Raw genomic sequence first — 17,288 nt, 5'->3', positions numbered from 1 at the left:
TACTTTTGGAGAACATCTTTTGGTTCTAATAAAATTATGTGTATGTCATGAATTTAGCCCCAAGAAAACCGACAAGTGACATTTTACTAATCCATTTGCCAAAACGTTCAAAAGTCTACCACCTTTAAAAACAATCCTTTATATCTTAATTATTTCTTTCTGCTTATAAAAATCAAATATTTAACATATAAAGTAAAAGACTGCAGTGATTGTACTCCCCTAAGGTAATCACTGGGGTGTGAGGCACTGTATAGATTTGACATTTTAAAGTTTACCAACCTGTGATTATTTCTAAAAATTAGCATCATACTCTAAATAATCTAAGTAATTAATAAACATCCATCCCAGATAATAAGAAAAATTCCATTTCCAAAAGATCACAAAGTACTATAGACAAAACTAACAAAAAGCCAAACTTACTAATCTTGAACCATTAATAGAAACAATAAAGTCAAAGAAAGGCTCCAGTCCAGCTCTATGTCCTGGGGAATTTTCTTGTACCTATAAAAACAAAATATTAAAAATGTAAAGCTTAATTTAAAATTGTAAGCTAAATTTCAATAGCTATCCTTTTTCAGTAAAAATAGATTAATTTCATTAACAATGAAATACAGACACATGCTAATTCTTGTATTTCTCTTCATCTCTCCCAGAGAATGCCTTTCAGCTCTTTAAATTCTATTCACTTTTTAAGTTTATCTCCTATATGAGGTTGTCCCTTTACAGCTCTATTTCCACATTACTTTCTCTTTTTTAGAGAGGAAGATGCCACTCCTCCAGCAATTAGTAAACAGTTAATCATTACAACTGAGCAAAAAATTCAAGCATTATTCCTTGACTGTCAAGGGACTGTCAAGATAGTCATCTGCTGAGAAACAGGTGAGAAGAGAAACACAACCCTCTAATCGAGGACCAAAGAGGCTAGCGTTATAATGGAGATATAGGAATCTAAGGAGAAAGTCTGAAATGGATTAAAATTGATTATCCAGTCTCTAAATTTCCAGTAATATTAGTAGCTAGTAATAGAAATATGACCAATATAATCAAAATGTGAATACAATCAACTTTATATTTCCTTTACTAAAATAATTTTCACAATTGTCTAAAGGATTTTTACTTTGCTACCTGTTATTAAGTACTGTCAAAACTATCATACAAAAGCAAAAAGTTTGCACCAATATTTTTGATTTTCTATAACAATCCACACAGTTATAATAGTCAATTCTAAAGCTATGCAAATAAAAGATACACATTAATCTATACATAAAACTGTAGCTATTTACATAGTAACAAATCATTTTAATGCTTTAAAAATGGAACTCAGATTGTTCCCAGATACATTCCTCTAATGCCAATGTCAATCAGAATTGTTCGTTACTTCTTGAATTAGTGTTACCTTCTATCTATTTACTTTAAGCCAAATCATATTATCACTGTCCGAAGGAAGAAAAACTAGATTCTCTTTTCTTTTTTTTTTTTTTGGCCACAGTAAACAGAAAGATGGTTCAATATTTACTAAAACTGTTTGATCTTGCATTATGTACATTTCCTGCAAATTTAGAACTAAAAACTTTTCATAATGAAGTTAAATATCAAAGGAGTTCATTATTTAAAGGTATTAGCTCTAATAAAAAAATCAGTATATACTGTTTTCTTTTCTTATGCTCAGTTATTTCCTATTCTACGTATTAAACAAAATATCTAGAACCCAAGGAACAGAAAGAATTCCCCCCACCCCAATGACAACTCTGAAAGGGAAAGTGGTGGCTGCCTGGATCTATAAGTCACTACCTCCTGGGAGTCACCTCTACCAGACATGAAATGATTGGCCATTAAGCAGCCATCAGTTAGAAGAGAAACTCCTCAGGTATGAAAAGTGGATTGATGGTACCGATCCCTAGAGTCCTAGGAGTTTCATTTAATAGGGTCCATGTCTAGTCATCCGGTTATCTAATTACCTAATCTAATGTTTCCAAATGACCATTAATAGCATTTTATCTAGAAGACAACTAGTTTATCATCAGTTTTGGACTTCACTGAGTTAGCCAACTTTATCTTTTTGTTAAAAAGACTAACGACAACACTTTTGTAATGTCATCACTGACTCAGAAAGTTGACCCTACACAATGATTCTTATCATGCCACCTTCTGAGTATAAAGTTTAAACTATTTCTCTGAAATGGAAAGTTTTCAGGATCAGGTGTACCTCTGATAACTCAAAAAGGATCCAATAGTTAAGTGTGAATTTTAAAACAAATAAAATTTAAATAATTCTTCCCCAAACTCTATTTTTCCATTTCATTTGCTACAAATATTGATTTCCTGTTTCTAATGGGCCTTGAAATTAATTTCTTCCCCAAATTTATTTATATCATTTATAAATAAGTAGGTATCTTAATTAGTGCTAGGAAACCAGCAGGGGGAGCCCTAGAAAATGCTCTTTGCCTCTACATTTGAAGGAAATTTCCTATATTTCACAGCATGGATAAATACAGCAACTAAACATGTGAACAGGCAAACTTCTTTTGCAATATTATCCACTGATAAGAATCTCTTAGGCACCTCATCTCGACAGCATTGGATTACTAATTCAATACCTTCTGTCTCCTATAAGATTTCTTGATAGTTAAAATTTATCTTCTGCTTTCTTCAGTCCATTTTAATTAAGTGGTTTACAAATATATTTGGCTCCATAGGTCTTTTAACACTTATTATTGAGCCAAACACCATAGCAATTTAAGATGAGCAGACTCAATGTAAAAATTTAATAACTAAGACTTTAGGGTTAAAAAAAATCTGTACAGTGCAAACATAAAAGTTCAGAGCATACTGATTTGGTTTCAAGCTGTGGTTCTGCCCACTTAGTTGGGTGAGCTTGGGAAAGTTTAATATGCCTCTCTGGGCCTCAATTCCTCATTTGCCAGTAAGGGATAATGTTATCTACTTTACAAGAATGCTGTAAAAATTCAATGAACTAAACTTTGTGAAATGCCATCTCAATCTCTAGCTTACGACAGGAGCCCTATAAATCTTAAGATCATCCCCTAACTCTGCAAACACTATCTGAGGGCAATTTTTTTGTAACCAATCAATACCTGGATATAAGGTTATTTTTCCAACCATCTATTAAGTATCTCTTACTCCTTAAAAAAGAAAACAAAAAATACTTATGTTATTCAGCTGGTAAGAGAAGACAATTTTTTTAAATGTCACCTCTCAAAAATCAATTTAGATAGGTAGCAGATCTAAAGGTCCAAGAGGAAAACCATATAACTTTTAGAGAAAAACACAATACTTGGAGTCTTTAAGTAGGCAAAGGCTTCCTAACACTGACAAAAAAAAGCATTGTCAACCAAATAAACTCAAGAACTATACTAAGTTCTGAAGAATTCAAGAATTATACTAAACTAAGATCGTCTGTTCATCAAAAGGTACGTGGTGAAAGTGAAAAGATACGTATCCGACAAAGGAATCCAGAGGAAATCTGAACTACTGTAAATTGTTATGAAAACAGATAGTAAAACCATATGAGGTACCACTTCTCACTCACTAGAATGACAAAATAAAATAAAATAATAACAAGTGTTAGGAAAGATGTGGAGAAAATGGAACTGTCATACACCACTAGTGGGAATGTAAAATGGTAAAGCCAATGTGGAAAATAGTTTGGCAGTTCCTCAAAATATTAAACACATAGTTATTGTATGACCCCAACAATTCCACTCCTAGATATACAACTGAGAGAAATGAAAATACATGTCTACAAAAAAACTTGTACACAAATTTCATACATATTAATTATAATAGTCAAAAATTAGAAACAACCCAAACATCCCTCAGTGGATAAATTGCATAAATAAAATGTGGTATATCCATAAAAAGGAATGAAATACTGTATTGATACATGCTAGGACAAGAACCTTGAAAGCATCAAGCTAAGTGAAAGAAGCCAGTCACAAAAGACAACATATTGTACAACTCCATCTATGTGATATAAGCAGAACAGACAAATCCATAGATAGACAGTAGATGAGTAGTTGCCAGGGGTTGTGGGTAGAAGAATGGGGTGTGCTGGGTTTCTTTCTGGAGGGGAAAAAAAAAAGGCTCTGGAATTAGATAATAGTGATGATGGATATACAACTCTGTGTATATACTAAAAAACCACCAAACTATACTTCAAAAGATTCAGTTTTATGGCATGCAAATTATATCCCAATATAATTGCTTAAAAATAAAGACAACCCAGTAGAGAAACAGGAAAAAGATTGTGGCAGATAGTGAACAAAAGAGGATATTCAGTAACCAATAAATAAGAAAATATGCTCAACCTCAGTGGTCATCAAAGAAATGCAAGCTAAAACCACAGTGCAAAACCACTACATACCTATCAGAATGTTCAAAGTGAAAAAGAAAATATTAAGGGTTAGTGGAACATTCAGAGACTTCAATTACTGCTGGTAGGAGTGTAAATTAGTAAACCATTGATACTATAAATACGCATACCTTTTGACCCAACATTTTACTCTGAAGCGTATCCCCATAGAAATGGGTGTACATGTGTTCTCTGGAAGACACAGTGTAATAGTCACAGCAGCACTGCTAGTAACAGCCTCAAACTGAAAACTATATACTCCCCCCCCCAACAAATGCCAATCAATCGTAGATTCATAAGTTAATAAATTTTAACATATTATTGTATGACCCCAGCAATTCCACTCCTAGATATACAACTGAGAGAAATGAAAATATATGTCTACAAAAAAACTTGTACACAAATTTTATACATATTAATTATAATAGTCAAAAAGTAGAAACAACCCAAACATCCCTCAGTGGATAAATTGCATAAATAAAATGTGGTATATCCATAAAAAGGAATGAAATACTATATTGATACATGCTAGGACAAGAACCTTGTATGACATTAAAACCTTCTGTGACATTAAAAACATTAATGAAATGAAAGGTCTACAACAATACACACCATGAATAAATTTCACAGGCAAAATTTGAGCAAAAAAAGAAGCCAAATACAAACGAATACATACCACCTGGTTCCATATACACCAAATACAAGAATAGGTCAAACTAATTCTATGCTGCCAGAAATCAGGATAGTAGATAATATTCACCCGGGGGAGGTGGGGTGTGTGTGAAATGTAACTGAAAAGGGATGGGAAGCTGTACATTTATGTGTACACCATTAACATAAAGTTTTTAGACATTCTTTCTTTACCAAAAAAGTAGAAATGAAATTCTATAACCTAAGAACATATCCCACACCTCACCTAAAGGAACAATATGAGAACCTACAATTAAGTCAAAAAGGATTCTACATAGTCAATATTAAGACCACAAAATAACTTGGTCTAATGCTCACTGTTCTTTAAAAGAACACTTCAGGACCACTCTCAGACTCCACTGACATTTATTTTACATAATTTAGCTATATGACTTCCAAGCCACCAACAGTGAGAATGATAGGCAAAAGAAGTGAAAGAGGAAAGAGATACTATTACCACATAGTAGTGAGTAGTTACTGTGTGCATATATATAAGGTATGATTGGATAGTGTCTTATAGAGAACAAAGAGATACAAAAGTTTGATATTATTTACAGAATTTTTTGTGATAGTGGAAATGTTCTGTATGTGTACTGTCCAATAAAGCAGCCACTAGTCACATGTGACTGACAAAGCATTTGAAATGTGGCTAGTGAGATTGAGGGACTAAATTTTTAATTTCATTTAATTTTAATTAATTTTACATTTAAGTTTAAAAAGTCATATGATGCTAAAAGCTACAGTACCAGACAGCCCAAGTCTTCATGATAACTACATGTATTTCAACACATCATTAACTGATGGTCATAATAACAAATAAGATACAGAAATGCAGTTTGGTGGTAGAGCACTGGCCAGCATGCACCAGGCCCTGGGATTGATCCTCACCACCCACCCCCACCCCAATAAAGTCACAAAGGGGTTAAATGATACTTAGCACCTATTCATGATGTTGGGGAAAACATGTAATAAACTGTAAACATAGATTTTTAAGAAACCAGTATGAACAGTTATATACTACTCGTTCTAAATACTTGACATTCTGGAAAAAGCCAAATCACGGAGTCAGTAAAAAGATTAGTGGTTGCCTGAGGTGAAATTTGCTAAACATTTTTAACCCCTCAATATGCAAAAATTAGCTGCTTATGATGAGATTGCACAGTAAAGGAGAATCCCTATTACATGAAAATAAATTAGCACCAATGATTAGAAGCTGGGTTTCTGAACCACTACTTTTCAGAAATAATCTCTTGTGGTGTCATTTAACTAAAAGCAAGTAGTTTCAGTTCTGAAATTAGTGAGTCAAAGACAGGATAAACAACAAAACAGATGTCAAACAGAAAAAATGTAAAAAAAATCATGACATAATAAGGATCAGTATTTTTCATGACATAGTAGTATGGACTGGATACAAAAGAAAATTTTTCTTTCTTCGAGCTGTAATACAATTTAAATTTGAAAAACTGTCCTACAAGATACAATTAACCTTTTTGTTCAATCAAGTTCCAGGTAATAACCAATCAAACTTTTGACTTTTCCCTCATCTTATGATCCTAGATCTGAAAGTATTACCAGATTTAGACTTAAAACAACAACAACAACATCAAAAAAAAAAAAAAAAAAAAAAACAGTCTGTTTTATAGACCTTGTTGTTCTTTCCTGGTTGCTTTCTAGTGACACATCCATCTTTTTTTCTAGGATTAAGACTTCACATATTACTATTCTAAACTAGGTTTAAGACATTTACATGAACCTTTTTTCTCTGCCAATTCTTTGATTAGAAGAGGGAGGAAGGAACTGCAGAGTAGCAAAACAGAAGGGAAGAAAAGTTTGGATGGAGTAGATTAGATATTCTCCTAAATACATTGGTCTATTTACTTATGTATCCATCTGAGGTATACAGACCTGCTACCTTAAAGTAACAAAAATGGAAAAACCACAAGGTTACTTTCTGAACACAGGAGGTTAAGTGGAATGCAACTGTCTCCTTTTGATTATTGTACCATGCAGTCCTCATCAAATGTTCGTAAGTCCCTTTGAATGACTTTGTCTTCTATCATCATTTCCTCTAGCTTAGTTTAATATCAGCACTCTCACTTCTGCACCATATTTAAAAACAGTAGAGATGCTAAGACTAGAAAATAAATTCAACCCAAGTAACACCTAAGTGACTCACTTAGGTGAATAGTTCACTCACACTCACATGTGTGAGTAGTCACATTATATGTGCATGTGCTCAGGTGATCAAAATGATGGGAAAAGATCTGCAAATGTGATATAATGAAAAGAAATCCTAAATCCTTCATAGTTATAAAGTTAGTTTTAGGGGGATAAGGGCTACTCTATGACTGCAAATGGGCAAGATTCCCTGTTTGAGTCTTGACACAAATGTGCGGTAAATAATTTTGCAATAGACTAGAAGAGTTCAAACCTTACACACTAAGACATTTTTCTCACACATTCTTTCATAATAACTCAAAGGGTATGTTCTCCTGACACTGGCCCTATGACACAATTTCCAACATATAAAGCACTTTGAAATAAAATTTTAAGCTGGGTTGATGGCACAGGCCTATAGTCTCAGCCACCAAGAAGGCTGAGGCAAGAGGGTCACTTGAGCCCCTGAGTTCCAACAAAGGAAACCCTGCCACTAAAAACAAAAACAAAACAAACAAACCACTAATGGCAACTAAAAGGAAATAAAAATTGGTCTTTACATATACCAGCTTCCTAAAAAAGATTTGAACAATAGGAAAATAATGTTGAAACAAACTGAAGTCTGCTCCAAAAGAAGCCACTCTCACAACCAGCCACTCATTTTACTCTCTTCAAATATCCATTTAGACATTTGTTTCTTAGGGAAAGAAAACTTGCTATGTGACTTTGGACAAATCCTATTAATCTCTCTGTTCCTTTTCTCTTGCTGTAAATCTAGGAGATGGTAAGACTAATGACTCACCATGAAAAAAAAAATCTGTCACTAAGCTATCTACAGATTCTACAATGAAAAAAATCAAATGTGGTAAGATCTTTTAATTACAGAGACTCAGTTATTTTAATGAATGTGCATAGTAACACTGCAGTAAAGCAGTGAGGAAGATACTAGCACCTACCTATGTTTTTAAAAACAGGCTTACAGTGGCACACACCTGTACCTGTAATCCTAGAGGTTTGGGAGGCTGAGACAAGATGACTGCCAAGTTCAAAGCCAGTCTTAGCAACTTAGCAAGACCCTGACTCAAAATAAAAAATAAAGGGCTGGGGATGTGGCTCAAGCGGTAGCACGCTCGCCTGGCATGCATGCGGCCCGGGTTCGATTCTCAGCACCACATACCAACAAAGATGTTGTGTCCGCCGAGAACTAAAAAATAAATATTAAAAATTCTCTCTCTCTCTCTCCTCTCTCACTCTCTCTTTAAAAAAAAATAATAAAATAAAATAAAAAATAAAAAATAGGGCGGGGCATGCAGCTCAGCAGTTGAGCACTCCTGGATTTGATCCTTTGTATCAAAAAACAAAACAAAACAAAAAAATTAATCAGAACAAAACAGACTTACAATTTCCTTAAAAATGAGGATCCTTCGGTGTTGGAGACTATCATGCTAAGTGAAGTAAGCCAATCCCCCAAAAAGCAACCGTCAAATGTTCTCTCTGATAAGTGGATGCTGATCCATAAAGGGGTTGGGGGAGATAGGAAAGATGGAGGAACTGTGATTGGGCAAAAGGGAGGAAGGGATGGGGAGAAGACATGGGGGCAGGAAAGATGGTGGAAAGAGATTGACTATTACCCTAGGTACATGTATGACTGCACATTTGGTGTGACACTACATGTGTACAACCAGAGAAATGAAAAGTTGTGCTGTAACTGTGTACAATGAATCAAAATGTATTCTGTTGTCATATATACCTAATTAGAATAAATAAATAAATAAATTAAAAAGAAAAAATGAAGATCCTTAAAGTTTAACAGGCAACATATGTATTTGTGCTTTGGTGAGTTGACCCAGAACTTATCTTTTAAACAGCAGTAAAGTATATGGTTAGTTATACAAAAGGTAGTTGCTGATTGATAAAATGGAAATACTACTAAAAATATTTACAACTAGTGTATTTTAACTAGTATTGCCATGGCAATAGGGTTCTTAATGAATGACATAATAATACAAATGCTACTAATAAAGGTATCAACTAACATTTCTTGAATCTTCATCATATTCCAGATTATATGCTAAATGTTTTACAATATCTCATTTGATCCAAAGAATAGCCACTGAAGTAGACAGTATTGTTTTAATAAAGAGATTCAACAGTGTTCAAAGTAGACAGTATTGTTTTAATAAAGAGATTCAACAGTGTTCAATTGTTTTCAAAATATTTTTGTATGTAATATCTAATGGGATTTTTAGTGAAAGAGGTGGAAGAGGCTTTACTATTATCTCCAGACTAAAGTTTAAGATAAAAAGAGAAGTTCAAAGAAGTTCAATGGAAAGTTGCCCAAGGAAACACAATGAAGTGATGGAGCAGGGACTGGATTCCAGTTCCCAGTGTAGTCTCTGTTGGTCTACTAATAAGTCTCAATATATTCATGTCCACAAGATGACATGGGTCGTTATTTCTGAAAATGTGCTTGAATGATGTCTCACTGGTGCTAAGAAGGGGGAGAAAGAACAAAAGCCCAGCATCATTCTTCTTATGCTGCAATAAATTTACCTGTGATGCCAAGAGGAAAGTATATAGTCTCTAAGTAACTATTTTGATTCTGAGTATTTCATTTTAAAAAACAAGCCATCTTATTTGATAATCATATTTCCCCAGGAAACTTACAGTCAGATACCAAAGCATATACTAAACCTTCACAAATATTTCCAGTTTAGATTATTAATAATTTATTAGAGAATCCATAAAAATAATTTTCCCAGTAGAATATTAAGGGCAACAAAATAAATGTACTGATGCTCGTGATCATTCTAAGCTCAATTCTTATGAAAATTTCATAAAAAGTCCTGTTAAGTGTCTGGCCCAAAAGACAGAACCACCCCTATGCACTGTACTGCTTACGGAAACCAGAATTAATCCCTAACAGAAAGTGTCCTCAAAAGTGTTAGGCATTAAAACATACTTCATCATATAAAAATGAAATATATATAAGCAACATGATACTAATTTATCCAAGATCTAGCAATATAGAGGAAAGTTTATGTTCAATGATGTAATTTCTTTTTTTCTTAATGATAGAATTTCCAAGTGTCCAAAGGTTCACATATTGTAGTCCATGGCCTTAATAAACAAAAATATTCTGATTCCTACATTTGAAAGTAAGTTCAAAGAATGTTTATGAGCTAAAGAACTTCTTGAACTTCTATTAAAGAGACTAATTTTGGGAAGTAGGACAGAATATTCAGGTAGAGTCTTTATAAAGTTTTTCCAATTATATTTGGACAGCAAAATAAAATAACCCAAGTGTTTTCTGTTTACATATTGTTTTCAGAATGGATGAGAAAGAAGCTGCAATGAGATTTTTGTTTTTCAAAAGAGGGATGTTTAAAAAGTTTGAAACATTTATTTAGAACAATAAAGAAAAATTATACCTATCAGATATTACAAATTAATTTTTTCAAAATAAGTATGAAATCAAAATCCCACTGCAGCAGAATTTCAGTAGATTAATGAGGCACCATTTAAAAAGAGCAGTTCCATCTAATAGTACATATGGTCAAGGTGTTACTTTCTTCTTTTTTTTTGGTACTGGGGGTTGAATCCAGTGGAGGGCTTTACTATAGAGTTACACCCAGGAGAAACAGGTGTCCAGTTGGCCTTCAACTTGTGATTCTCCTGCCTCAGCCTCCCAAGTAGCTGAGTTTACAGGTGTGCACCACTGCACCCAGCTAGGTATTTTGTTTTCTATAAAAATAATTCCACTTGTAGGCACTTTGTCCTCTTAAGAAAACACCTAAATGCTGTCCAATTTGCAGCAAGTGACTCAGGAAATAAATGTCTGTTATTATACTGAAGACACACTGCATTTTAATAACCCTTCCTTTGAAACATCCATCACCTCAAAATCTCTCCTAGAGGAAATCATAGGGAAGAGTGAACATTGAACATGATAGTTCCATGTTCCCACACTGTATGAATACTGGTTCCAAATACTGTTAGGTATCTTCCATCTCAAAGAATGTTAAGTGACTAACATGCAAAAGGCCCTAGATTCCATCAACCCCTAGCACCAGGGAGCGGGGTAAAAGCCCTGCTGGGTTCTCTTGATAACTAATGGGGAATCAAAACAAGAACTCTGTATTCAATATAATTCAACTATAGGAGGTAACACATAGTAATAAACTGAGAAGCCTAGATTAAAAATTTTCCCACCTTGTACAAGGATCAGAGGACCTCAATAAAAGTGGCACTCATGGTGAACATGGAAGTTGAAATATGTTATTTTTCAAAGGTTTCAAAAAATATTTTTAAATTTTCCAGTAGGAATCCACTTTTAAAAAATAACTTTTTACCAGTATATTTTTTATGGTTATTCAAGTATTTCGTGATCATGGCAGAAATTCTAGAAAATATATTAGATGTAAAAGGAATATAAAAATGTCACCATCTACTAATAATTCTGGTTTATTATCTTTCAGTTTTATTTTCCTAGGAACTGGAACATACATGTATCTACACAGGGTACTAATTTTAAACATTGATTTCCACTGAATGCATAGCATTGTGATCAGTGATTAGGCCCTGATTTATGTAACAATAAATAAAGCAACTGGATGATTTAGGTTGGAAAGCTAATACAACTTTCCACCATACTGTGCTTGAACATGTCCATATCATTCAAATCTTTGTAAAACATGGTTAAGGTACAAAGTTAGGCAAAAAGGAGGTGGAGGATAGGAAAAAAAGTGAAGAAAAACACTTCAACAGAATTTACCTTTAGGTAGTAGAGTTACATGTAATTTAGGGATTTTACTGTACTTGCTGAACTTACTCAAATGTTCTCTGATGAATGGAGAACCAGAAAACAATGTAGCCATTTACTAAAAAGAAGATCCATATTACATAAATAAAATATTAAAATTTAATAATTTTGGGAAAGGTGTATTTTTTTATGTTGTCAGTAGGCCTTTATTTTATTTATATCAGTGCTAAGAATTGAACCCAGTTCCACACACATGCCAGGCAAGTGCTCTACTACTAAGCCACAACCCCAGCCTGCTAGAAAGGTGTATTTTAAGTGAAAACAAAAAGTAGGATTTAAGGATGTACATATATATACTTAGAAAAAAGAGGTGGAGGGAAAGATTCTTTTATATGCATAAAACAAATTGGATAGGTCACAAAGGAAATTGCACAAAGGTTAGTTACCTCTGGCATGAAGATGAAGAGTTGGATATATAATAGGATCATGACCACATAGAACCCAGTGCCTCACACGTGCTAGGGAAGCACTCTGCCACTGAGCCACAACCCTAGCCCTCCCTAAAGATTTTTGAAGCAGAACCTAAAAGTAGATACTGAAAAAAAATGGAAAAAGGGGAAAGTTTACTCTATCAATTATAGGAATTCATGAAATAACAACAATAAAACAGCAGTGGATTTGGGTGTTTTATACCACAATAATTTCAAACCTATCACATTATTTATTACTAGTAAGGAAATGGCCAAGGAATTGGTTATCAAAGAAAACTGCAAATTAAATCAGTCTAGAACTCATTGAACATAGGTGATTTTTAATCCCAGAATATCCTACCATATCTACTTTGGTTTACAAGTTCAATAATTCACCAATGGAATTTTAAAACTATATATTTAGGCAATAATAAATGCAAGGAAGACATTTTTATATGTTTAGATTTCATATAGTACTTTTCCCTCTGAAAACAAAGATAAGGAATCCAATTACAGAATTAAGGGCAGATGGGGTTCTGAACTCAGAAGCATTTTTCTAAACTAGATGATCATTCATTACTATTTTTTATTTTTTGTGTTCCTAGAGATTGAACTCAGGGCCCCACACATGCTAAGTGAGTGCTCTGCCACTAAGCTGTACCCCCAGCCCTTTTAAAATGAGACAGGGTCTCCTTAAATTGTGTAGGCTAGCCTAGACATGAGATTCTCCTGCCTCAGGTTCCCAAACAGGAGGATTGTAGGCATGCAGCACCCATCTCCAACTCGATCATTATTATTTCAAAGCTTCCCTTTACTAAAACTCTAACTAAATAAGAATTATCTTTTACAACACTTTTTTTTTTTTTTTTTTTTTTTTTTGGTACCAGGGATTAGGGATACTCAACCACCTAAGCCACATCCCCAGCACTTTTTATTTTTTTTTTTTTTAATTCTGAGACAGGGTCTCGCTTTGTTGATGAGGCTTGCTTTGAATTTGTAGTTCTCCTGCCTCAGTCTCTGGAGCTGGGATTATAGGAGTATGCCACTATGTCCTGCTATGTTTCACAACATTTATGTTCCAAATGCATATTGGTAACTAAGGTTGTCTGTAGTGTTTCCAAAAATTAGATTTATATATTAATAACACATCTGTACCATTGAATATGTATGACACAGATTTACTGAGCTGAACCTATATGAAGAAAGTACACTTCAAGCTGTTTTCCATTGGAATTATATCATTTACAGAAGCCATTAAATTGGAGTCCTTTTGATGTGTTTGTCTTTCAGAGTATTTTCTACTCATTAACACTAATGTGTCTTATTAAGTTTCCCTGAGTGTATATATTATAAAAATATAACAAATCCCCCAGGATTTATGGTCACAATCAGCTACTGTGAGAATGAGCTGGTAACTGGATAACATACCCCAGAGTAGATAACTCAATTCAGACCAGATAATAGAAAAGCACTGTCACTAATTTTTATTTCATGTCTGGAAACTGACAGTTCTTCCATGTTCCCTACCAGTAGGCACCTGGGGTTTGGGTTAGGTGAAGGGAATAGGAAGGTAATATGATTCATTTATAGGTTATCTATTCTTTCTGGAAAAAAAAAATCACCTATTCCTACCAAGAATGTGACATCAAGATGGATTTTTTTTTTTTTTTTTTTTTTTAGTGAAATAAATGAACGGGAAACTGGACACAAAAATCCTAAAGATCAGAAAGGAGACCTCTCATAGTCCACCACTCAGAGATCTGGGTAATTTAGGAATGTTATCTCATCTAGAACACAGGACCTGGACCAGAAAATGAAGGTAGTACCAGGAAGTGCATTCTCTGAATGAAAATGCTCTTGCCTGAGATAAACGAACATGTTGTGACACTCTACTGCATCCCTAAATGGCGCTACAGACTGGGATCACTCTGTTCACCGTTCACCATACTGCCACTCACACAGGTGTCACTGCACACAACCATTAATGCCACTTTAAAAGTCTCCCGGTTTCTGGTTCCAGGAGGAAAACGCAGCGTTTTTTGTACAGCCAAGGTCGTTCACAGGTAGATGGTTTTCTTTGTTTGTTTGTTTTGCATCCTGATGTTGGAGGTTGCTTTCCTTTACTTACCCAGATTATTTGGAAAACATTCTTCCCCATTACATCTTTTACCACTGTGGATCTAAACCTTAATCTCCAACACGTCCTCATCAGCCTTAGAAAAGAACAGAAGTTCCCCTCCAGGAAATATTGAAAGAGAGTGTTGAAAGAGTCAGGAATGACACAGGAAAGAAAAAAGCCCTGTCAAAAATCAAGTAAATTTAAGCCCGTCAAAACTACTTGGTGGCATTCAATTTGCCCTCTCCTGTCTAGTTGGCCTTTCCGGACATACAGACAGCGCCGAGGTGAATCAACACCTGCCTTCGCATCCCTAGCTTCGACTGAGGGGTTTTAGGATGCCTTTCTGGGAAACCTCAACAGCTATCTTCATCACCCCTTCTGGAGACGTTGCTCTCCAGCCCTTCCAAACTTTGGAAGCTAAGAATGGAGGGGCGGAGGGCGCCAAGAAGGTCGTGCGCAGGAAGAGGAGCCAAGAGTGACCCTCTCCAGGGCCGTCCCCTGGCCGAGGCACCCGCACTGTCCTTTGGCTCTGGCCGGTCCTCCCGCGGATCCGGGCCCGGGATGCTTCAGGGAGGTGGACGCCAGCGGCCTCCCGACCCAGTCTCGGCCCAGGCAGCGCCCGCGGTCGCCGCTCCTCCGCAGGATCCGGCCTGGCAGCTCCGGGAGGGGGCCGATCGGGGCCTCCGCCTCCCCGCGGCTGGGCCCCGCCTCCAGCCCGCAGCTCCCGGGCCGCCGTCGGAGCCCTTACCCGTAGGACGTGGTAGCCTTCCGTGCCTCCGCCTGGGATCTCGACGCTCTGCGAAGAGCCCATGGCGGCGGGCGATCGGTGTGGACTAGACGGACTTCACGGACTTCGTGCTGCTCCCCGCCCCCTGCGTACCACCCGCTCCGCTCCTCCGCGTAGCACTTAGGACGTGGCACTCGCTGCCGCCCGAGAGCCGGGCCGCACTGCCCGCCGGGAGATCGTCGCCGAGGCAGCCGGGGCCTCTGAGACGCCGCAGACAGCGCCACCTGCCGCGAGCCACAGAAAGGGGCCTGAGAGCCCACCGGCGGCGAGGAAGGGCGGGGAGGAGCCTATTTGTGCTCGCGAGAAAACGGTTCCTCGAGCCCGACTAGTTGCTATAGGGCCCTGAGTTGGACAAGATTCATCTAGGCGCGTTCGCCTGGTTGCAGCTCCCCCTGGTGGCCAGTGACAGGGGCAAGGGCTACTGCAGGAAAGAGCAAATGCAAAATTCAAGGAGGTTCTTATACTCTGGGTGCACAAGGCCTGTCTCAGATTGTACATCTGAGAGTAATACGTAGGCTGAATACTAAGGCCGCTCCCAAAGAGCCATTAGGTATTACCCACAGCTGTACACAGGTTTATAAAGGAAAACATTCCTATTGTAAATTAGCTGTCCCAAAGAGTTATGGAGTCATGGAGTACCCACATGTTTGTTTACATCTTTATGTTTATATTTGTTTGTGTGTGTGTGTGTGTATCTCCCCCGCTCAACCGCCCTGTGAGAACAAGATCAGAGGTGCAAATGGTGGGAAAATAAGTTGAGGGGAATAAGCTTATAAAATGGGCACACTGTGCTGACCCCCCCAACACACACACACACACACACACACACACACACACACACACACTTTCTTTTCCAAGAAGCAATTTACCTGCAGCCCTGGTGGGTTAAGTGGACAGTATATGTCACATTCCCCAGCAAACTACCTGTTATTGCAGGAGAAATGCAAGGTCAAAAGTAATGTTCATAAGAGGAAAATTTTCCCAGAAGGGGAAGACTTTTTGTGACCCTTTTCATAAACCAGATCCTGAAACTCAGAGAGATAAGTATAATTCCTCCTAACCATAAAATTTGTAAGAATTTATGGTTAAAAATTCAATTAGAATGAGGTCAAAGTGACCTAGAGTTGTCATGGCAGTGGGGACTTGAAAGTTTGAGGTCATCTTGACATCAGTCAAAACTTAAGAGGTGGACCTGGGTGGTACTCTCCAGAAACTTCTCTGGGATCTCCAATAAAACTGGAGTGCACTCAATAGATGAATGGATTAAAAAATGTGGCATATTTACACAATGGAATATTACTCAGCAATAAAAGAGAATAAAATCATGGCATTTGCAAGTAAATGGATGGAGTTAGAGAAGATAATGCTAAGTGAAGTTATCCAATCCCCAAAAGCCAAATGTTGAATGTTTTTTGTGATATAAGGAGGCTGATTCATAATGGGATAGGGAGAGGGAACATGGGAGGAATAGAGGAACACTAGATAGGGCAGAGTTGTTGGAGGGGAAGGGAGAAGGCATGGGGTTATAAATGATGATGGAATGTGGTGGTCATTATTCTCCAAAGTACATGTATGAAGACACAAATTGGTGTGAATATACTTTGTATAGAACCAGAGATATGTGTAATAAGAATTGTAATGCATTCTGGTGTCATATATAAATAAAAAAAACTGGAGTGCAGGACAGACATGCTGAACTCCTCTCTCTGGGAGGATCCACTTTTCCTTGAGAGAGTCCCTTTGCTTATCCTTCAATCAATCATGACTGTTACTCTGAGCAACATGCCTAAAATCTTTCTGACTTGATCTCAAGAATCAGAGTTTGAAGAGGAGAACATTCTTTGTGCTGCCTCAGTTTCCTGGAAGACCCCAGTCCTATAACACAGGGATACACCAGGCTGGGAAATTTGATTGATTGGATTTCCTTGGTC

The 17,288-nt window shown here is 36.5% G+C and overlaps 1 protein-coding gene across 1 annotated transcript in view; it reads right to left on the bottom strand.

Annotated features, from left to right (window-relative positions):
* Positions 1-15,535, bottom strand: part of Gorasp2 (golgi reassembly stacking protein 2) — a 33,022-nt gene extending 17,487 nt beyond the window's left edge. The window contains exons 1-2 of the mRNA XM_026389564.2: positions 15,319-15,535; positions 421-501 (exon numbers count right to left, since the gene is read on the bottom strand). Coding sequence (XP_026245349.1) covers positions 421-501; positions 15,319-15,381 — 144 coding nt within the window. The 5' untranslated portion in view covers positions 15,382-15,535. The remainder of the gene's footprint in view (positions 1-420; positions 502-15,318) is intronic.
* Positions 15,536-17,288: the final 1,753 nt, after the last annotated feature.

The sequence above is a fragment of the Urocitellus parryii genome, chromosome 1 (assembly GCF_045843805.1).
Source record: "Urocitellus parryii isolate mUroPar1 chromosome 1, mUroPar1.hap1, whole genome shotgun sequence".
In the NCBI taxonomy this organism is placed as follows: Eukaryota; Metazoa; Chordata; class Mammalia; order Rodentia; family Sciuridae; genus Urocitellus; species Urocitellus parryii.
This window is presented reverse-complemented; position numbering and strand designations above follow the sequence as displayed.